Source organism: Leptopilina heterotoma, unplaced genomic scaffold, assembly GCF_015476425.1.
Source record: "Leptopilina heterotoma isolate Lh14 unplaced genomic scaffold, ASM1547642v1 Lhet_135, whole genome shotgun sequence".
NCBI lineage: Eukaryota > Metazoa > Arthropoda > Insecta > Hymenoptera > Figitidae > Leptopilina > Leptopilina heterotoma.
Genome location: NW_025110854.1, coordinates 1,567,870 through 1,591,665, shown reverse-complemented (window position 1 = coordinate 1,591,665; position 23,796 = coordinate 1,567,870). Strand labels below are relative to the sequence as shown.

The 23,796-nt window shown below is 26.0% G+C and overlaps 2 protein-coding genes across 3 annotated transcripts; one reads left to right on the top strand and one right to left on the bottom strand.

The window, feature by feature from the left end:
- Window positions 1–1,120: 1,120 nt before the first annotated feature.
- On the bottom strand, window positions 1,121–23,796 carry LOC122497648 (coagulation factor IX-like). Of its 2 annotated transcripts, none has more exons than XM_043604892.1 (6): window positions 23,312–23,796; window positions 4,615–4,691; window positions 2,778–2,881; window positions 2,299–2,578; window positions 1,695–1,853; window positions 1,121–1,597 (listed from the first exon to the last, which is right to left on the bottom strand). In XM_043604892.1, the coding sequence occupies exons 2-6, from the start codon at window positions 4,615–4,617 to the stop codon at window positions 1,448–1,450; spliced, it is 696 nt and encodes a 231-aa protein (XP_043460827.1). In that variant the 5' UTR covers window positions 4,618–4,691; window positions 23,312–23,796; the 3' UTR covers window positions 1,121–1,447. The 2 variants fall into 2 exon arrangements, with proteins under 2 accessions (XP_043460827.1, XP_043460826.1); XM_043604891.1 differs by lacking the exon at window positions 23,312–23,796 and adding an exon at window positions 4,889–4,993.
- On the top strand, window positions 14,264–16,357 carry LOC122497654. The gene is made up of 5 exons (XM_043604901.1): window positions 14,264–14,614; window positions 14,935–15,100; window positions 15,184–15,381; window positions 15,792–15,924; window positions 16,036–16,357. Exons 1-5 carry the CDS (start codon window positions 14,533–14,535, stop codon window positions 16,228–16,230), a joined length of 774 nt encoding a protein of 257 aa, XP_043460836.1. The 5' UTR covers window positions 14,264–14,532; the 3' UTR covers window positions 16,231–16,357.

Below are 23,796 nucleotides of genomic sequence, written 5' to 3'. Positions count from 1 at the left end.
TTAGGTGCTGCCCTCTGGTGGTAATTGTATGTATCGCGCATTTGTTTAATTTTTTCCTATTTTACTTCCTGTCGTTGTAAATCTAAATAAATCTTTTACTTCTTGGGCGCAAATGAAAGATAAATTATTCAGGATATCTTGTATTTTCTCCAATTTTACAATAATTGCCCGAATCGGGAGAAAAATCATTTTCAAATCAAGTATACATTTGAGCAGCCATTTTTAAAAGGCGATCACTGCGGAACACCATTAATATATTGATAAGTAAAATTAATCAAATTTAAAGTATGAATAGTGATTTTTAAAGGGGTTTTCACGGGCTATAAGCTGGTGACTTTTTTTCTATGAGCCATGTAAAAATCAGAGTTAGACTATGAGAATTTTTGAGGAAAATAATAATTTATCATTATTTTACATAGAAAATGATGATTTATAATTAATTTCTTCAAAAAGTTCCATGGTCCCACTCTGATTTTTACCTGGCTCAAAATTTTGAAACTCCTTAACTCAAAAAATATTTTACCAAATTCAAAAAAAATTGATATTTACACTTCTACTAATAATAGTAACATTTTAGCAAAGTTTAGAGAAAATTCATTTTTTTACCTGGCCAGTTGAGGAATTTTGCCCCATATGTTCGTAATTTGTGGTTACGTTTTATTTTTTTACTCCGAATTCCTTTGAGATCTCAAGGTGAAATTTACAGGACATGTAAAGCACATTTGCCCTAACATTTGGTAAAATTTTGAAAAAAATCGAAGATGATGTTTTTTCAAAAACGGATTTTTAATTTTTCAAAATTTAAAAAAAAAAAATTTTTGAATTTTTTTTTATATTAATTTTAACTTAAAATATACTTAAAACCAAAGAAATCCTTTTTTTAAAATCCAAAATCGGTTAATTAGAACCAAAGTTATAGCACTTTAAAAAAAATGACAAAAATTTTGAAAATGACATATTTTTGGTAATTTTCAAAATTTTGAAAAAATATTTAGTGGAGTTGTTTATCACTATAAAAGTAATAAATTTACAAAAGTACAGCCAAATCCCAACAAGTCATGAAAATAAGTGTGTTGAACAGACGTGGAATCCACCTATTATAAAATAAATATAAATTAACTTTTGCTTCTAATTAATTATGTATTTTGATAATTTCTTTATACATCTGTGTCTATACTACGTAATACAATATTCTTTATCTTCTATTTGCCAGGAGCATTTTCGACACGTAGCTTATTGCCTAGTTAATAACTAACTGAATTCAGGCAGATAGAAGAATGCCCATCCTCCACATATTTATTCTTCTATTTGCCTAAGTTTAGCTTAAAGCCCAGAAATTAAGCTAAATGCCTGATTCTTCTATTTGCCTGACACACATATATATGTATATAATAAATTACAAGAAAATATTAATGATAAACAATTTATTAGGAAAGAAAATATTTAATTAAAGTCCTGTTTTGTCTTTGATCCAATCACGGAAAAATAAAACGTTTGTGTAAATTCCAGGTAATCCATGCGTTCCACATTTCACTCCTTGAGAAACAACTCCGAGTACTATTGTATCATCATTTACCAATGGGCCACCAGAATCACCCTAAGAATATTTAATTTAAAATAACACATATTTTATTTATAACATGATTTAAAATTAGGAGCATGGAGAGAATTAAAATTAATTTCTTTACACTTACTTGACATTTATCTAAAGTGAGTGTTGAGTTGTGAAATCCATAACAAATTTGATCCTTGTGAAATCTTATGTGGTGACGACGATGCATCCTTGCGCATTTGCTTGTTTTCACTCTTGGTACTCTAACTTGTCGTAATTTTGTTGAAGCTTTTCCATCTGGCTGTTAATAATAAATAATTGTTTGAAATTTTTCTATTTTTATTTAAAAATATGTTAGTGTAGTAATTAACTATAATGAATATATTTAATTCATTTTCAATTCTTTTAATTAAATTAATTAATTAAATTTATTTAATTTTAATAATTAACTTGAACCAATTTTATTGATTTGATCGTTTCTTTTTAATTTTAATTTATTAATTTTTTAATTAATAGGTATAATATTTATTTATATAAAAAATTGTTTTTTTTTAAATCACATAAAAATAAAATGACAAATGAAAAAAAATAAATTAAAATTGAAGTGTCAAGAAGCAAAATTTTTAATTAAGAAAAAGGGGCCTTTATACCCTTTTTCCCTAACTAATCGAAACCATCAAAATTAAAAATTCGATTTTTTTGGTCATAAGCTCCCTTTTCTTAAACGCGGTTACATATAAGCTTACGTCTGTTTTGCCCCATCCGGAAATTGTTGCATGACTGATCTTGAGACCTTTTTGGCCTTTTTGTGGTAACTTTAAGGGTTTAATAACTTCATTCAACTCTAAAGGCGGATGAATTTTTATTACTGCAATGTCGTTTTCAGTAGAACCATTTGAACCTATACCAGTGAAATTTTCATGTTGAATATATTTAACAACGTGATATGTTCTTGCTGTTGTTGCTCTTCTTCTGGTATCGGCAGTACCAGCAAGGACTCGCATATGATTTACGTCCTTATCTGGACTGAAAAACAATTTTATTTCAAAAATATAATTTCACGTTTTTAAATTTTATAATCCTACATAGATACAGCAATTTTTATATACAGAAAATATACCTAAATATTAAAAAAAATTAAATTGAATAAATAAAACAAACAAAATAAAATGTGAAAGTAATTAAATAACGATATTAAAAATTATAATAATTAATATTTATCTACTTTAAGAAACAATGAGCAGCTGTTAGTGCCCATTCCTTATTAAGTATTCCTGCCCCACAAATACTGGCCTTATGTGAATGGATTCTTGGTATTGTGAGCCGCAACTAAAGTATTTAAATAAATTAGTTAATTTTTTTATTTAATAAGAAAATTCGACGCCTCCTGTTCATATAATGCTTATTGAAAAACAAATGCAAGATCATTCTTATTTAGTTTTTAGTGCAAGACAATTCTTATTCGATTTTCCGGGCAATAAAATACTTATTCAAAATTCTATGCTAAAAAGTACAATCTGAAATTAGCTTACACTATGAGTTTTATAAAATTGTCAATTGAATATAATTTTTAATTACAATTGCTTAAACAATATTTCTTAATACGTAAGAGATAATTAAGTATTAAATTTTCTAATAACAATAGATACGCACTGAAATTCTCAGATATTTAATTGCAATTTAATATTAAAAAGATGATTTAGGGTTACATTTATTGTTCTGTCAGTGGCAATTGTTTTGCACACAATTTTGAAAACCGCTGCCAAGTTGTACATTTTTATAATTTTGGTGTTCATTTCATGAACACTTTGCTTCCTCATAGAAATAATAATAATTGAAATATAAGAATTACTTTTTATAAAAGGGTTAAAAATCATTAAATCTTGGTCCAAAAAATGTGTTTTTATATATTCTATAAGATATGATAATAATAGTTTAATAATTACATATAAATTAATAAACAAGAATGTTGAAAAAATGATATTTTCCACAATTCTTGATTTTTCAAATACCAATAATTTCATAATTTCTGCCCGAATCAGGTTAAAAAATAGGTCAAACGAAGCGTTTTTAATGCTCTTCAAGTTGGTAATAATTTTTTGAAGTTACTTTTACATAATTTAAAAAATTTTTTATAAAAGTCTTATTTTTCAAAATTTTAGATTTTTAAAAGTTTAATATCTCCGGTCAATATGGACGAAAAATGTTCAATTAGGGCTCAAAAGATGCGTCTGAAAAAACTCTACAAAACTAAATACAAAACAAAACTAAACTTCTACATTTTTCAACAAAATTTTCAAAAAAGTCTTATTTTCTAAAATTTTTGATTTTTTAAAGTTTAATATTTCCGGTTAATATGAACGAAAAATATTCAATTAGGGCTCAAAAGACGCGTGTGAAAAAACTCTACAAAACTAAAGAAAAACATTTATAAGTGTCCTAACATTTTTTTAAGTTACGTCCAAAAAACGTTTTTTTACAAAATGAAAAATGCAAAAAAAAATAGTTACACTTCATGAATCGGGCTGAAAATACTCTCATTTTATGTCCCCCGGGGAGACCTACAATTTAAAAAAAAATTGAGGCCTTTAGCTCTTTCTTATTCTGAGATATTGAGACAAATGTAATGTTAGTACACACACACACACATCGGGACAAATTTTTAAAATCCGTTTTTTGGACTTCGGTGTTCAAAATACGTCGAAATTTTTTTTTATTTATTTAGAACATTTATACGGGGAGTTCCTGTGCATATATAAAGTACTAAAGTATTAGGCATAATAAAAAAAAAATTTATAAATATGTCAAAAAATGACAATTCAAAATTTTGCTAATACAAAGCTTCCTTTATGAGGAAGCAATAAGCATTTTATTGCACAGAAAATCGAATAAGAATTGTCTTGCACTAAAAACTGAATAAGAATGATCTTGCATTTGTTTTTCAATAAGCATTATATGAACGGGAGGCGTCAAAATAATTTAAAAAAATTTATTTATGTTTTTTAAAAAATAATTTTTTTTATTTCTCAGAGAATTCAAATAATTTTTTACTACATTCTTACCATATAAGGTGCCTGTTTTATATCAATTTTATTTCCTCCAATTATCCTATTCTGGCCCAATGTTACTTCATTTTTTACTGCAGAAGAGAAAAAATTGTTAAAAGATAAATAAAAATTTTAATTATTATTATTTATCTCATATTTTGCAAACCTTTTTTTATGTATTTATATTATTTAAATTTTTTTATTATATAAAAGTAGTGCATAAATTTATAAAAAAGGACAAAAAAATAGTTTTATTTAAATGTTCATAAAATTAATTAAAATAACTCACAGGATAAGAGAAAAATTGGCAGCAAAAGTGAAATATTTATAATGAGTTTCATTTTTTCGACGTACAACACTTCGACGCTATTGAAGTGTATTGTTCACTATTGTTATTCGGTACCATTTTATACTTGAAGCAGAAACCGGATCTCCAAGTTTCCTTAACTATGATATTCAATTTAATAACTTATATTAATCAAAGTATAGGCTACTTTATATTTTATCAGCCAAAGAAAAGACTGACATTATAATTAAAAAGAAAAGATAATTATTCAATTTTAATATTGAAAAAGACCTTCACAATTTATCAAATTAAAAATTATTTTGTTCCTTTATTTTTCAATTAGCAGAATAATATAACTTTAATTTCAATTAAATTCACATCTAAATAAATGTTTTATTTAGATTCAGTGTAATTTATTTGACTTTAATAAAAACTCCCCAAAGACAAAAGAACTTACCATATTTGAACTTCTTTATCGCCAGAATTCATCAAAACAATTTTACACTTTTTTAAATAATTATTTTCGACAATATTTATTCAATTATTAATTTTAAGATCAACTCTATTTTTGCTGAATACATGTTAAGAAAAACCTCCACCTTGCAGGTATTATAAAACACTTAAACGTCCGCTTCTTGCGGAAAACCAAAATAATACTCTACCGTCCCGCAGAAGGAATCAATTCAATCTATTCGATTAATTCATCAAAAAGTGTATCAATTTAAACTCTTCGATTAATTCATTAAGATTTGATAAATGATTGAAATAATTTTACATTTAATAAAAGGAAATAAGGAAAATAATAAATAAATAATTCTTTAAAAATAGTATTAATAAATAATATTAATAATATTTATAATAAATTGCAATAATAAATTATTTTCATTTAATTTTAATAAAACTCAAGAATATTAAAGAAATAATAAATCCTTATATGTAATGATTTTATTGTTTTAGTTTTGCATTTTAAAATATAACTTTAAAGTGAAGTTGCGTATATGTTGTACACTATCAGCGGGTGACCAATATAGAAATATATTGTAGGGCTGTGAAGCAATTGAGCATGTTAGATCCTGGGACTATCGCAAACGTTACCTTTTATTACCATCATTAGTGTTGATGACACCAGTTGTCGACTCTACATGCTCGCATTATTACACGGCAAAGAAATAAATGTACATATCTCCATGTTTCTCGACATAGTAATAAAAAGAGAGAGAAAAAATATCTGAAATATCATTGCCCATTGAGGCAAAAATGTTAAATAGTTAATGTTCATCCATACAAACGGAAAAAATGTAGTTACTTATTTCTTTTTCATAGCATGGCGATTATAAACTCAATAAACTTTTTCTTATTAGGTACTAACTAAGCTAATGAATTTGATATTATTGTTAAAATAGAATTTCGATGAAAAATTTCTTGATTTTTAAACTTAATATTATTAATAATATTAATAATAATTATTATAATTATATTATTATTAATAATATTATTAGGTAATATTATTACTGAATAATAATAATAGACTAATTAATATACATTGAATACTATTTATGTAAATAATAAAAAAAGTCAAATAAATATTTTAATATACCGTCAACCGGGGCTATTTTGTGCACCAAATAGCTTTTTTTTTCCTCAAAGATTTATTAAAATTCAGAATTGGAAGAATAAAGAAAATCAACTTTTGATATATGTTGTGGACATCCTTCTGAAGGTTTCCTATAAATTTGGCAAAGAAAAAAATTTTTTTGTCTTAGTTATAGTCATTGAAAGTCGTGCACACAATAACTCCCGGGATGGGGCTATTTTGTGCATCGAACTTTGTTTTTCTATAATGTTGCGTAAACATTTTTTTTAATCGTTTCTGCTTCATGAAATCTTTTGTCTATATATTTGAGAGTAAATTAAAAAAAGAATGACCTAGTAAAATTTTTTTTGTAGATATATTATACAAAAAATGTAAAATAAAGCACTAAAATTTTGCTAAAATCTGGATTTACTAAAAATTAACAATCTTTCTTTAAATTGTATATTACGCAGATAGTAAATAACATTTTTTTCTTTTTTAATATATATTTTATAATAATATACTAATATAATTATAAAATGATCGTTTAAACACTTATAAATAACTTTAAAACATCATTTCAATAGGAGCTTTTTTAATGGTTTTGAATGATATTTTTAAAAATCTTGAAATAAATGTTTTTAAAGTTAAATAGATAACAATTTAATATCTAATATACTTTTCAAGTTATTTTAAGAGAAACGAGAAAATAGTTTTAAAACTAATTTGAAAAACTTATAAATATTAATTAAAGTTCATTTTTTGAGGTTACGTTGCGCACCGGTTAAGGTTTTAATCGTTTTAATGATTTTAATTAACGCATTTACAGTCTTTTGACAAAAAAGTAAGACAAAAATGTATAAAAATGATACACAGAATCTTCTTTACTTACTAAATAAAACATTTATGAAAAATATTTGATTTTTTTAAGTGCACAAAATAGCCCCATGGAATCCTGGTTTTTCAGTTTTTTCCACTTTTCTCTTAAAATAATGAATAAAAAGTTAGCGCATTACGTATGTATCATCACAACACAATTGACAACAAATATCTAACTCAGTTTATGAGACACATTAAAACTCTAGAAGATCTGGTATAATTTTTCCGAACTTTCAAAATTTTTGACACAAATTTTCCGTTTTTAGGAATTTTTTTTTCTTAATTGACAAAGAATTAAATAATAACATTTAGTGCTCTCTATTGTCATGTAATCAAACTTTTATTTTACAAAATAGCAGATTAAAATAATTCATTTTAATAATTTTTTTTATTAAAAAACTCGCGTGCACAAAATAGCCCCCGGATGCACAAAATAGCCCCAGTTGACGGTAATAATTTTAAATTTATAAAAAAATTTATATATGTAAAATTTTATTAAACAATTTTCAATTGTTATTTTGCTCTAATTTCAAACAAATTTGAATGTAACATTCATTCAACATTTGCCAGTATTATTCCCTCCACTATTTTGAAGCCAAATAATAAGTCTTCTGTCGATGTTTGATTGTCATAAATTTATTGGCGCCTAACAATGATCTAATTATGAGACCGGCAATTAGAAGTTTGCCGGTTATCTACCTTCGAGAGTCAGAAAGCTCTTCAGTAATTTCAAAAAATATTCATTGCATTTACTTGAAATTTTGAGAAAATATTTTAGAAAAAGAAATTTGTAGCTAAAAAAGGAAGTTTGAATTATAAAAGGAACATTAAAAGTTATCCTCTATTAAATATCTTTTCAAATGAAAAGAGTTCCTGTTTTTAAAGGTGAATATTTTTAAATTAAAAAATTTTTTAAGTAATTTACAAACGAAATAATTCTCTTTTATTAAGATTTTCTTTTTTCAGTTTAGTTATCGAAAATGACGTTTTAAATTTAATCAGCCATACATGTAAATGAAGTGAGAATTCTAAATAAAAGAAATTGTGCAAAGCTGTATCGTCTAAAACCGGTGCACTTCGCCGTGTGTCATCGTCTGGTCATGCAACGCGATTTTTCCTTCTTTTTGGTCCTTTTACCTTTGTATACCAATACTAAACTACAACTTATTTTTGCCCCACAATACAAGCACATCATATACACAAAATTATTTTTGACAAATATTGCATTGCATTCGTCCGCATATGCAATCTCACTCGCATTTCTTTACTCTCAGAACGCGAGTATTATCCTCACATACTTGACGTGCATGAAATTTTTCAACAGAAAATACGCCAAATAAAACAAAAATAAACTACCCTCGAAAGTTATGGCTACGGCTCCATGCGCATGGCCCAAAAACATACCAATCTTTAAATCACGATTTTTCTGTAAAAACATATGTCACAAAATTAACAAATATACCATTCGAAAGCTAATTATATTCCTGAATATATGATATAAATGATCTTAAATAAATTTCCTTTAAATACTTTAAAAGGCCGAAGTAATAAGAAAATATCGATGCAAATTGATGAAATAAGTGGAATAATAGAACACTTTCAGCAGAAAATAAAGTAATTAAAAACGTTTAACTGAAACTTAGTAATGACAAAGGGAAGAAAATGCAAGTTTTTTCTTTTTTTTTATTTGCAAAAAGATAGCCCACGGTATAAAACCATTAAAGAGCGCTACATAATATTACAATATTGATAGAAATACAGCGTAGAAATAAGTATAATATTCGAAAGCATAATCATTAAATAAAATAAATTAAAAATTAATATCAGAAGTTATCTAATAGACATGATGTATCCTAACAATACTTTTTTGAAGTTTGTTTGCGTTGTGTTATTTAAATCAATAATTTGTTCAGAACGTGAGTACATTAGGTTAATTATGTTACACATTGAATGTATTGGTGCTGTAAAGTCAATTGCAGATCTAGGCATAGGTAAAGAAAATGGTTGATGATAGCGTGAAGTTATTCTAGGCACTCTGAAATCTATATAATTCAAAAGGTTCGGGCAAGAGATGTTATTGTTAAGTAGCTTAAATATAAAAATAGCTTAATCAATTAATCGTCGTTCGGCTAGAGTTAAGAAATTAAAATTATTACAATGAGCAATGTAATCTGAACCAGGAAGTGGATATATTTGTGTCTTACGGAAAGTCAAATACTTCAAAAACCTTTTTTGGATTTTTTCCAAAGCATCAATATATTTGAAAACAATTGGATTCCATATAATTTGAGCATAAATAAATTTTGATAAAACTAATGCATTGAACAAAGTAACAAGGCAATCAAGGTTCTTGAGACACTTAGAGTTCCGTATTAAATATCCTAGAGCCTTCGTTGCTTCAAATCCAACCATTTGAACTGAATATAAAAAAATGATAAGCAAACTTTTTTTCTGAAGAAAGTTTAGACAATTACTTTGTAGAAAATAATATGTCAGCAAATCAAATGAGAAAACTTTCAACTTTTGTTCGTTCACAATCTTGTAGAACATCTGTGTCTACTAATTATCATTGTCATGTAAGTGAAACAATAAACTCCTTAAAAGAAGTATATAAAAGTAATGATACATTTGAATTTGAAACAATTACATCGAAAACAAACAAAAAGAGACCGCAGTGATATGGGCCAATGCATCGGAATTAGTGGAAGCTGTGATAAAATCACGAAATTTAATTGGGCATTACAAACTTAAAGTTATGGCTGACAGAGGACAGAGATTTTTTAAAATATGCATCTCGATAATTCCGGAAAATTATAAATCAATAATTGATGATAATTGTAGCAGTAAAGATGATAATCATGAGCCTAAGAAAAAAATATTTAAGTTTAAAAATGCGAAAAACTTAACGTACTCAAAAACAAAATTAACAAGTGTTAAAAAACTATTAATGCTTTGCATCGTTCCTAATATAAAAGAATCATGAAAATTATTTGAAATAATAGGTTTTAATAAAAGTCTATTTAAATTTGTAGCTGATTTTAAGTTAATGCTTATTGTTAATGGGTTACAAACCGCATCTGCTACATATCCCTGTCCATATTGCTTCGCAAAATTGAAAGAATAAAAAAGATCGTGCGTTAAAGATTCGTTTTCGTTCTCTTTAGCATACGCGAAAAAAGTGTGTTTACTACACCCAGAATCAAGTGCAACTCTGGAGGTGGAATAATGTCCAAAATTGTCTTATCTTCGTGAAAATTCAATAACGGGGAATACATGCAGTTGAAAAAATTTTTTGCTTTCTTCTTGAAACTCCGGCTGCTCGCCAATTATCGTAGTTTAATAGTGAATTTTTTATGATCCTAAAAAAGCCACAAAGAAGGAGATTGTCTTTTTTCTCGTATCACCAAGTGGAAGGGTAAGCACTACTATAGGACATAATACCAATCAGAATGTTTGCAAACTTTAAATCCGTTGCCTCCATCGATGTCCAATTTCAAATGAGCTTCTGTTATTTTTCGTTGAATTTCAACGTAATGAATAAAGGAACGTGGATCTGTATAAACGACAACTTTGGTAGCATTAGAAATTGTCTTGGCTTTTACATCAGAAAAAGCAAAGTCTTTGTAACCGAAAAAAATCATCTACAGCGTTTTAAAGTTTTATTTTAAAGTTTTGAATTTAGTCTAGGTCATTTTCGCTTTTTTGTGAAGCAGTACAGATGAAACTATTTGATCATATATCTTTCTTGATGATTCCAATAAACAAGAAGATAAATTTGTTACTCGATAAAATAAATTAAATTTAAGAGTCTTTATTCCTTTTCCAATAACACTGAAGCAAAAATTGCAGCGCTTTTCTTTCTCTTATCAGGAAATATACATTAATTAGCGCCAGTTTTTCTGCTAGTTGTCACAAATTGCTTGACTCCTCCCACTCCCCTTAAATCGTGACATAATGTATGGACGAACTCATATGAATAAAATAATAATTAAAAGTTTTTGAAATTTCAAAATGAGCTCACCAGAAAATTTACTCTTTGAACATTTCCTTGTAATATAACAGGTTGGCTACGTGCTATGTCACAAAATCTACAATCACAATTCTTATTATTTTTATACCACGTATACATTTCTTTAATAGAGAGAATGATGAAAAATCTGAACTACCTATATTTTTCTTTTCAGCTAATGCTGGGAATTTATTACGATTTTCTTGTGGATTTTGGATCTGTGAAATTTATTTCACAGATCCAAAATCCATAAGAAGATTTCGAGTACAAAAACCTTTTATAAAAAATTAAAAACCCATTTCAGGTGCACCTTGAATAATATGTAAATTAAATGTTGGAAAATAAAATCTTGGTGTGACTTCACTGATCAGTTTTTTCTCTCAAGGGACTTATTGAAATTGAATAATTTTACTATTAAAGATACTGAAAGAGTCAACAGATGTTTATGCTGAAGATGATTTTCTCTTTTATGTTTGAAAGGACTTTAAAATAGAATCCAAAGAGTCGCCTAACTGTCTGGTTTCTCTTGCGGCGAGTATATTTAAATTTTTATTTTATTTCTTTTTCTTTGAAAACTCTTTAAAAACTTAAATGTATAAATTTTGTTGAAAATCCATATTAGCTAATTATTTCATATCAGAATTCCGCAGATAGAATTTCAAAAAGTAAAATTTGGCAAGTAATGTTATTTTAAGTGAGTATGATTAAAATGAAAGAAAAAAAGTCTAACAAATTTTGCTCTCTAAATAAATAATATATTAGGTATATAAATAAGATCATTAGGAGGTTATTTTAAGAAATCTAAATGATTAGTTTGAAGAGCACGTGGTGTAAAATAAGGGAAAATGAGATTGAGGACTTCTGCGTACATGTTGGCATCTTCTAAGAAAGGATGGTTATTATTCAAGAGAAGTGCATTATCCTCTTATTCGTTTGCTATAAACAAGATTTACTATCATGTCCAACCCAAACGTTTACTCTCTCTCTACTAAAAATATATGTTTATTAAATAATACATAATTTTATTAATTAATAATTAATAATATACAATTGTATTATTGTTATACATTAAATAAGTCATTAATAATATTAACAAAGATAATTTATAATAATTAATTATTAATTTTTTAATAAAACACCGTTATTACTATTAATAATTATTATTATTTTGAGGTAAAAATTTTACTTTAAATACAAATAAATATATAATATAAATATTGAAATTATTATTTTGTTGTATGAGTCGTTCTCTTTATTCCTTATGTTAATTAATATAATTATAATCTAGAATTTTTGTTATATTTCAAATCTTCTCACTGTCTTTTTTTCAAATTGAAGAACAAAAAGAAATCAACAATAGTAGATAATAATTGAAAAAACACTTATAAATAAAATTATCGACATGTTTGCGTCACAAATATTATTAAAACACGTGTGGATATAAAAACCTGTTAGACATTATAATGTTGAAAAAGTATATTTAAATAAATATGAAAATAATTAATAATCTTTACAAAATATTAAAAAAAAATTTTTTTTTCTTTAAAAAAGAAAATTAAATTTCGTTTTTTATAAAAAAGTAAGTATGAATTTACTGAATAAATTGAAGTGATAATAAATAAAATAAAGTGCAATAAAATAAAATAGAGTAAAATAATATAATAAAAGAAAATAAAACAAAAAAGAAGGCATTATAAAATAGAAGAAAATAAACTAAAAATAAAATAATTTCTAATAAATAATAGGTATATAAATAATAATAAAAATAAATATTAAGTAAATAATAATAAAAAAAATTTCTTAAAATTTTTATTTTTGAAAGATAAAAATAATTTAAAAATACAAGTTTTTAAAAAATTTATTTGTAGTGAAATTAATTGAGAATTGACTCCTTCCTTTTAATAACTATTAAAAAGAGAATAAGAACTATTAAAAGAGTCAATTCTCAATTAACTTTTTTAGGTTGTTCACCTAGAAAAATCTGATAAAAGTTATTTATTGAAAGATTTTCATTAGCTTTTTATTTGCTCTACTACCTCAAAGAATGTTTTTGCATGTTTTACAATTTATTTTTTATTGATGCCATCATCTGATAACGAAAAGTTTAATATTTCTGTAAATGAGATAAAAATTAACTTTCAAAAATTAACAAATTTATAAAAATATTTATTAATAGATTCATTCTTTATATTGAAAAGCTATATTTTTTTATTGCTTTAATCAATCTACACTTAATATATTTATTTATTACTCTATTTAGTTTAAATGTTTCTAAAAATTATTCAACAAACTATCTATGTCCATAGTTTCATTTTTTTTATTTTTTTATTAATTATCTTTTTTTTAATATAATGTTAAATATTATCTTATCTAATATGTTACTTTGTTGTTTTTAAATGAATATTTTTATTTTTACCTTTTTAAATATTTTTTTTATTTCTAATTTAATTTATTTTAATATATATATATATTTAATTATTTAACTAATAATTTAATAGTATCTAAATATAATTTAATTACTGAATTTCATAAATTGAATATAAAAATATTCTAAGAGTTTTTCTTTTCTATAAATTGAAGAACAAAAATAAATAAATGTAACAACTAAAATGTATATAAAAATGATACATAAAAGTAAATATATTATAAACTAGAGTTTTAAAAAATAATTAATAATATAAATAGTTAAACAATAGAATTAATTGTATAAACATTAAAGAATAAGTAATAAATAATTACAATCTTCAAATTGTTAAAAATTATATTAATTGCATATAGTTCAAAATTCTATAATTTGTTAAACAAATATTATTTTTAAATTTAGCGCATGTTACATATGTACATGGTCTTAAAATTCCTTAAAGAATATTATTTTTCAGATAACAATTATTATCAAATTGATCATTTTCGTGATAATATGTTGCGACTGGTTGTACTTTGATAAGTCTTCATCATAATATCATCAAAATGATTTATTCAAGATTGTACTTTCCATAAATGATGTGTTCATTTAAAGTGACTTAATTAGACTAAATAATTTTACAAGTAACTTTTCTGCGGTTTAGACTAATCTGAAGAATCTGAAAATAAAAAAAAGAAATAAGTACAATCCTTTTTTTTGTGAGACATTTTTTTGCTTGTTATTTAATAAAAATTTTCTAAAGAAATTAATAATTGAAAATAATTATGAGGATATATTTATTAGTATGTTTGACAATCTTGATTGTCGAAAATAGTACAGCAATTGGAGACGAAAATTTATTCAAAGGTAAGTTATTTCATTTTTTCCATTATTTTATTTGTTTTTATTAATGTACATATATTTAAATATTTTTTATTAAAATACAATGCTTTTTCGTATGTGTTTAATATAATTTTTATCTAGTAACTAACCTATTTTTACGATAACATATTTTCTTTCATAATACTTATTGTTTATAATTAATTCGGTATAATTAAGTTCCTATTTTGGTAAAAAAAATTATCTTTGCATACCTTATAAAATTATTATTGTTTTCTTTCTTTTTCTATCAATAAAAACTCAATTTTTGTGAATACTTATAAACACATAAGATTATTTTATTTTAGTTGAAAATAATGTCGCTGGTAAATCGGCCATGGATCAAAAATTAAAAAATTTCATAGAAGGACTTAAGGAAATGATGAAAAACGGAAATAAAACTTTAGGTGTTCCTCGTTTAGATCCTTTTCAATCGAAACCACTTGATATGGCTATGAATGCTGATGATTTTATGTAAATTAATTTTTCTTAGGAGTAAAGAATTTTTTGAATTATATTTTAAATTTAGATTTTTTAATAAATATATATTTTTCTAGGGGCAAATTCTTTACTTCGAGTGTAAGCGTTGAGGGTTTGTCAAATTTTATTGTAAATAGAGCTACATTAAAAATCGTAGGTTTAAAAATGAATATTTCTCTCGAATGGCCAAAAATTGAAGGAAAAATTTTAAATTATACCATATCCGATGGTCGACTAATGAATTTTGTCAACTTTTTTGGTCATGGAAGTGCAAAGTAAGTATTAAAACGTTTAAAATATTTTCTCCAATAAATTACGTAAAATATACAATTTATTAAATATTATAATAGTTACACCCAGAAAAAAGATATATTTCACTTAGAACCTACTAAACTTCTTACCTGTTTCAAATAAAATTTAAAAAAATAAATTTTTTCTCTGTTAAAATACTTAAAATATTTTCTTCAATAAAATAATTAAAGTTTTTAGTAATAAATTTTTATTTATAATTAATTTTAACTTAATTAGTTTAAAAATCTTAATTAATTCTTTTTAATTATTCAATTAATTTAATTATTCTTTTAATATTTAATTATTATTCTTTTTAATTAGATTTCATTTATTTTTAATCTAATTTAATTAAATACTTTTTAAATTAAATCCAATTAATTATAATTTCTTTTAGATTTCTCATTCAGGATATAAAATTTTCCATTGAAATGTCTGTAGCTGTTAATACGACAACCAAATTTCTTTTTATCAAGGAAGTACAAACTTCTATTTCCATTGGTGATGGTAAAAAAAATGACAATATTGAGGTATGTTGTTAAATAATATTTTTTATGATATTAAAAAAAATTGATATTAAAACTTTACTCAAATGTTACTAAAATTCGAAAATTTTAACAAATAAATAATGTTCTTTGCAGTTTTATACTGAAGGACTCTACAATGATCTTGAATTATCTCAACTGTTTAGTGGTGTCATTTCTGAATTAGCACCAGCGGCCTTTGATACTTATTACAATCAAATAATAAGTACATTAAATAAATTAATAACAGATGCTGGAAATAAATTTTTGGATAAAAAAACAATGAAAGATCTGTTAACACTTGTATCGTAAACGTGAAAAATTTTTTTTGAATTAATTTCCGTCACACTAATTATGTATACAGTACGAAAACCTACCACGTCAGTCATATCCCATGAGTGGGAGTGAGACAGACTTATGCGATTCCCATACTTTCCTATGACTGACGGATAGCTTTTCTTACTTTACAGGTGTTATTTTCAAATTATTCTAAAGACACATTATTCAAATAATTTAAAATTTATCAAACAGCCATCTTTTTTATTAACTTTTATTCTATGTAACAAGTTAAATATAATATATAATACAAAATTATTTAAATAACTGAAATTCATTTTTATTTAGTATTATTTTTAAATTATAATTAAATTATTTCATATTATTTTTAAACTGTTGCATAGCTACATTTTTTAAATAATTTAAAATTATTACTTCCTCATAGAGGAAGTATTGTAATACCAAAATTTTTCGGGTTCAATTTTTTGACATATCTTTATGTTATTCGACCTCAGGAGTTCAAAAATGTCATTCCGTATGTGTGTGTGTGTGTGTAAACATCACATTTTCATAAATATCTCGAAATCATGAAGAGCTTTTGGGTTGATTTTTTTTTAAATTGTAGATCTCACCTGCGGACATAAAATGAGAGTGCTTTGAGATAGATTAATAAAGTTTAACTAAATTTTTTTTTGGATTTTTAATTTTGTAAAAAACGTTTCTTGCCCATAACTTTTAAAAAATGTTAGGACACCTATAAATGTTTTTCCATAATTTTGTAGAGTTTTTTTAGACGCATCTTTTGAGCCCTAATTGAACATTTTTCGTCCATATTAACAGGAGATATTAAACTTTTAAAAATCAAAAATTTTGGAAAATAAGACTTTTTTGAAAATTTTGTTGAAAAATGTAGAAGTATGTAACTTTATAATTATCGTTACCAACTTGTAGAGCATTAAAAAACGCTTCGATTGACCTATTTTTGAACCCAAGTCGATAATAAATTTCGAAATTATTGGTATTTTAAAAACCAAAAATTGTGGAAAATGACATCTTCTCAACTTTTTTGTTTGAAAATTTTTGTTTAACTATTAAACTATTATAACTATCTTATAGGGTATTTAAAAATACATTTATTGACACAAAATTCAATCACTTTTAGGGAGTTTCGATTGAGCCTTCGAGCAAGACGGATGTGTTTAGAATTCGCTCCGTGTTTATTTACTTGATACTGTTAGATACAATTTTGATAAAGTTAAAATGACATCAAACGAGGAATTGAAAGACTTATTACTCAATATTCAAGCCAATACAAAAAACTTGAGTGACAAAATGGATGCAGTTGAAAGTGATCTAAAAGTGATAAGTGGTGAAAATGCTACTTTGAGAAAGGATATTGGAATGTACGGTGAAGTGATCAGTGCATTAAGAGAAGAAAATAGTGTTCTTAAAAATAAAATGAAAAAATGTGAGGAAAAATTAGAATTTTTATTCAATAAAGAACGAGCAAATAATATTATATTATTCAAAGTATGTGATACACCAAAAGAAAATGGTAATTTGAATGAAACAATAACTGAAATACTTCGTAAGGCAGAGGTCAATTATGACATAAAGGACATTATTTCTATTCAAAGAATTGGCAGAGTGGCAGGATCAAGACCCATATTAATAAAATGCATAAACTCAAAATGCAAAACCGAAGTTTTTCAAAAAATTAAAAACTTTGGAAATATGAAAATTGGAGTTTCCAGCGATCTGTCGAAAGAAACTAGAGAGAAAAAGAAGATTCTCTTTGAAAAACTTTTCAGATGTAAACAAACATTCGAGGAACAAGGAAAGATAGCAATCATAAGAGGCAAATATATCATTGTAGATAATAAATCATATGATTTGGATATGGCTTTGAAGTTAACTCAACGTGCAGGACAAACAACTTCATCGAACATAAATTATGAGAGCGATGATTCTGATCATTCCACTGCTTCGGTTTTGTCTACAGCAAGTAGAAAAAGAAGTAGACCAATTGGATCCAAAACACCTGCTGAAAGTAAGATGAAGAAAATGAAAAGTAAAAACAACAATAGTACAATTGACAAATATTTAAACTCAACGAAACAAAAAGAAACAATGGAAAATAAAGAAGAGGCATAACTAGTAGCAACACAAGGAAGATTACTACTCTGGAATGCTCGTGGCTTGCGGAATTTAACGGATCTACTACCAATAATAAACGAAAATGATATTGTTTGTATAAATGAAACATGGTGTACCGAAAATCCCGCAATATTTACTTCGAGATTTCTACCGGAATATGACGTCATCTTCAGCCGAGCAACAAAGGTGGCTACAAAAGGCAGAGCGAAAGGCGGTTTACTAATAGCATTCAATAAGAATAAGTATGTCTCTCAAAGTCTTTTTTTATCTGAAGAATGTATTTTCGTTGAAATTCATAATGGAAGTTTTAAATTTATATTAGGTTTTATTTATGTAAGTCCTAGCTCTGATTTTCAAAATTTTTTAAGGTTATTAGACGATCAGATTAACATAATATCTTCAAAATTCCCCTATTTACCAATGTACATTGGTGGTGATTTTAATTCAAGAGTAGGCAATCTTAATCAAATCTCAGATGAATCAATTTTAAATAATGAAAATTTTTCAATTGAAAGATGTAGTTTGGATATTAAATGTGATAGTAGGGGGGTTAAATTGGTAACTAACATGGAGAGAAATGGCTTTATTTTAATAAATGGAAGATCAAAGAGCGATTGTCCAGCAAATAACACTTTTGTTAACATGAATGGGAAATCGACAATAGATTTACTCTGGTCAAATATTAATGGTATCAATAACATTGTAGACCTGCGGATTGATGACCTTATTACGTCATCGGATCATTTTCCAGTAATCATTTCTATGGACACAATAGTTGAACTCGCGAAAAATTCTTGGAATTTAAAATGGAAGGATAATAGAAAAAATGAATATCATGAATTAATGCAACTATGTCAATTTAAAAAAAATAACAACATTTCTATTGATAAACTGGAAAACGATCTGATTTCAAACATAAAAAATAGCGCGAAAGATTTGGGAATGAGTAATAGGAATAATAGATATAAATATGGCATCACCAAACCATGGTTCGATGAAGAATGCATCTCCTTTAAAAAAACAGTTAAAGAATTATTGAAAGAATGTAAGTGTTTGGGATTTAAAGATTACAATTTGTTAAAATTATACAACGAAAAGAAAAAAGAATATAAAAAAATACAAGTGTATAAGAAAGAAAAATTCAATGACACTCTATTAAATCATTTAATGATGGCCAGGGATTCAACGACATTTTGGAAAATTGTAAATAGATATAGATCACGTCCTAGGATACAAGAGCATATAAACTTAGATGAGTGGTACAAATTCTTTAGAACATTACATTCGAACTCCGAAAAAACCTCTTTAGATAGGGAATATAAAGTTATTTCAATGATAAATGGCAATCCCCTTCTGGAATCACAAGTTACTATATATGAAGTATTAGAAAGCCTTAATAAATGTAGAAACAATAAAACTCCAGGATCGGATGGAGTAGCCTTTGAATTTTTAAAAAATTTACCACAAAATTGCATAGAATATATGACATATTTATTTAATAGAATTATGGAAAAAGAAGAAATTCCTTACTCTTGGTCAAATATAATATTAAAAATGCTACACAAAAAGGGAGATAAAAGCGACCCAGCTAATTACCGACCAATTGCATTGGTAAATTGTTTAACAAAAGTCTTTACACAAGTGTTATCAGGCAGGGTAAATAGTTGGGTTGAGTCGAATGGTCTCATAGGTGAATGGCAAGCAGGATTTAGAAAAAATCGTAGTTGCTCGGATCATATTTTCACATTGAACGCTATGATACAAAATAATTTGGGGCAGGGCAAGGGTAAACTTTTCGTCTTGTTCATAGACTTCCGTAGTGCTTTCCCCTCAGTCTCACACCATCTCCTATGGGAAAAAATTTACAAATTAGGATTAGGGAAAAAAATTATAAATATTTTAAAGAATTTATATACTAAAGCCACAATAGCGGTTAAAGGATCAAATGAAAATTCGAAACCTGTAGGAGTAAAGGTTGGAGTTCTACAGGGGGAAGTCCTAAGCCCGATTTTGTTCTCTTTATTTATTACAGATTTTCAGGATTTTTTAATGAATGAGGGTATTAGAGGAGTCTCGATAGACCATCTAACTGAGATCCTGCTGCTCGCCTATGCAGATGACATTGCTGTCCTATCCGATTCTGTTGTTGGTATGAGAAAAATTCTGAAAGCTTTGCACAAATACTGCCTTTTGAATAAACTTGAAATCAATGTTAATAAAACGAAAATTGTGATTTTTAGGAGGGGGGGTCATGCTCATGATAAAAAATGCGGTTTATTTATGTATGGAGAAGAAAATAATATAGAGATTGTTTCGAATTACACTTATCTAGGCATCCCTTTTTCCAACTCTTCAGTTTTTTCAAGGGCCGCAGACTCAGCTGTTTTCAAAACATATATTGCTCTAAATTCTACTGTTGCACTTATAAAAAGAATGAAATTGAATTCTTGGCTGCCAATTAAAAAATTGTTTGACAGTTTGGTTGTTAGTATATTAAGTTATGTAATCTTTGTATGGGGCCTAAGATACATGGAGGAAATTGAAAAGATCCAAACTTCATTCTATAAAAAAATTTTAAATCTCCCATGTTCAACACCAGGATATGCTATAAGAACAGAAACTGGATCTAGCAAATTGTCAGTAACTTGTTTTAAATTAGTTTTAAACTATATTGAAAAAATTCTAGAAATGGACAACTCTCGATACCCAAAAATTTGTTTTCTTAAATTAAAAAAAATTGCAGAAAAGGGAGATATAAAATTATATAGATTCAATTGGTATATGCAGGTACAAAAAATATTTGAATTAATAAATAGAAGAATGGATCTTGACAATATTACTTCTGAATCGATACAGAGAAACAAAATTATATGGATTAAAGAATATGAAAAATTATTGTACGACGAGGACTTAGCCCGTACGAACGAGTCAAGGTCATTACAGGTATTACCTCACTTAACGAAATGTGAAGGGCTTCAAAAACATCTGTGTTTGAAACTCCCCCTAGAATATCTTAGTGTAATATCCCAAATAAGAGTATTAAACAGATACCAAAGTAGGATAATAATTAACAAAGAACTACTTGACTTGAGAACTGAGGAGATCTGTGATGGCTGTGGCTCCAATGTTGTTGAAAAATTTTACCATTTGTTGGTTGAATGTGTGTGTTATAATAATGAAAGAAATAATTGTCTCGGTAATTTTGAGGACGAAATTGAAAAAAAAAATGCTCTACTCGAAATATTGTGTAACCCACAGTGTGAGACTGTAAAGAAAATTTACTCTTTTATAAAAGCAATAATACATAAGTAAACGAAAGAAAATGATTATCCGTCGAAACTCCTTTGTATAGACTAATGTCTTCAAACAAATAAATTATTATTATATTCAATCACTTTTACCATATTTATAAAAAGTTATTCATATATTTCTATTATTATTACCTCTATGAGGAAGCAAAGTGTTCATGAAATGAGCACCAAAATTATAAAAAAAATATGCAACTTGGCAGCGGTTTTTTTAATTGATATGTTCAAACTATTCTATAGATTATTAGTTTATTTAGTAATATTAGTATAATAAAATTAAAATAATTTGAAATTGATATCAAGAAAAATATTCCACACATTTTATTTTCTTATGCGGAGAAAGCTTTGTTTAATATAATTAAATGTAAATAAATCTTGATGAATTTTGAAAATACATATATGTAATATTGAAATTTATTTCAGTGAAAATTTGTACACATTTTATGATTCATTAATGCCACCCACGCATTATATTGTCTTGGAAAATTGTCATAGACGTTTACACGTAAACTGTTATCGAAAGCAAACAGAGACGACAAAAAGTAAAAAGATCGTTGCTCATAAAAGATAATTCAACTTTTAATGATTCATACACATGACATTCACCTTTTGCATATGTATACTAACTGCAAGAAATTTTTTTAATGGTTAACCATATGAATAAAAAACTATTTTTAAATACTATATTAACATATATACATTTACTATGTTTGAAAATAATTGTCAACACAAACATTTTATCCTTATTATCCTTCATTATAGAAATCTATACAATATTGATTTTTAAATTGTTACATTAACAATCTTTGTATGTTTTGTAGATTTTTTAATTTACTCTTTCATTTTTTATTAAAGATTCATGATTAATAGATTATACCAGTGAATTGTCAATAAATGATATTTGGCTAAAATATAATAATCATTTTAATAATGATATATAACCGATCAGACTTTCCTATTGTGGACAACAACAAATTTTGCCACAATCACAGGATGGGGAAAAATTGAAGTAAAAATTAAGTTTTACTAACACACTGAGAAAACATTATGTTAACTTTTTTATAACCCTTTTAATTAAAAAAAATATCATAACATTTTTAGAATGAAAAAGAATTTTTGGTTTAAGTTATAAACATATAAACATTTTAAATTTTTAACTGTGCTAAATAAATATTTTTTTCTCTGGTCCATGTTAACCTAATTTAAAAAATAAAAAAGTTTTTTTTTCGTTTTAAAACCTAGAATTTAAATATATTTCTTATTTTAAAAAATATCTTTCTTTTAATTATTTATTTTTAAAATAATAATAAAATCACTTTTCTCCACGTTCTATGCAAAATTAAAAAATCCTGTCGTATTTTCCCCACATTTTTAAGTAAAAAACCGTTAAGAAAAAAATGTCTCGCTTTGAGGAATTATGCACGGGGTGACGTAGAGATTTGTTTATGATTTAAATTAATACATTTAAATATTCAATTCGACCATTTGCATTAAATTCCGTCCAAGAATTTCTCTATTTTTCATGACCGCTAATTTTCTTAAATCTCAAAATTATCTTATGGGGAAATTCTGTCAAGTCGAAACCGTGATGCAAAATGGTCCTCTGGACAACGAACAACCAGACGAACTTTTCTAGACGCTACCAAACTTACTCTACTCTCTCTAGTATTGTCCTCCGGTCCTCAATAATCACGAACTCATTAAAACACCAATTAAACAAAAAAAACAATTTATTAATAAAAACTAAAACTCAAATTAATCAACAAAAACTCTACAATTAATTAATAAACTGTCTCGAAAATATCTCAAATTAACACTCGTCATTGCGTCACGACTTCTTGGAGCTCCGCAAGTAAATGTCGATCCATCTGATTGTCCCCGCGGTAGGCTTCCACATTATCAATTCGTTTCCTTGTTTTTTCTTTGTAATTTTTGGAAGAACCCTTCTTCCTTATCCCCACGGAATGGCACTGGAAAGAGACTAGGAAAAAGTCACCGACCACGTGATGTGCGCTGACAATTAATCATGCGCAAAATCATTCAGATTTTACTAAAATCACAGCTCTAAAGCCGGTGAACGAAAGAAAAGTACAAGAGACTTGATAATAAACGAGACAGACCTATGATAAGAGAGACA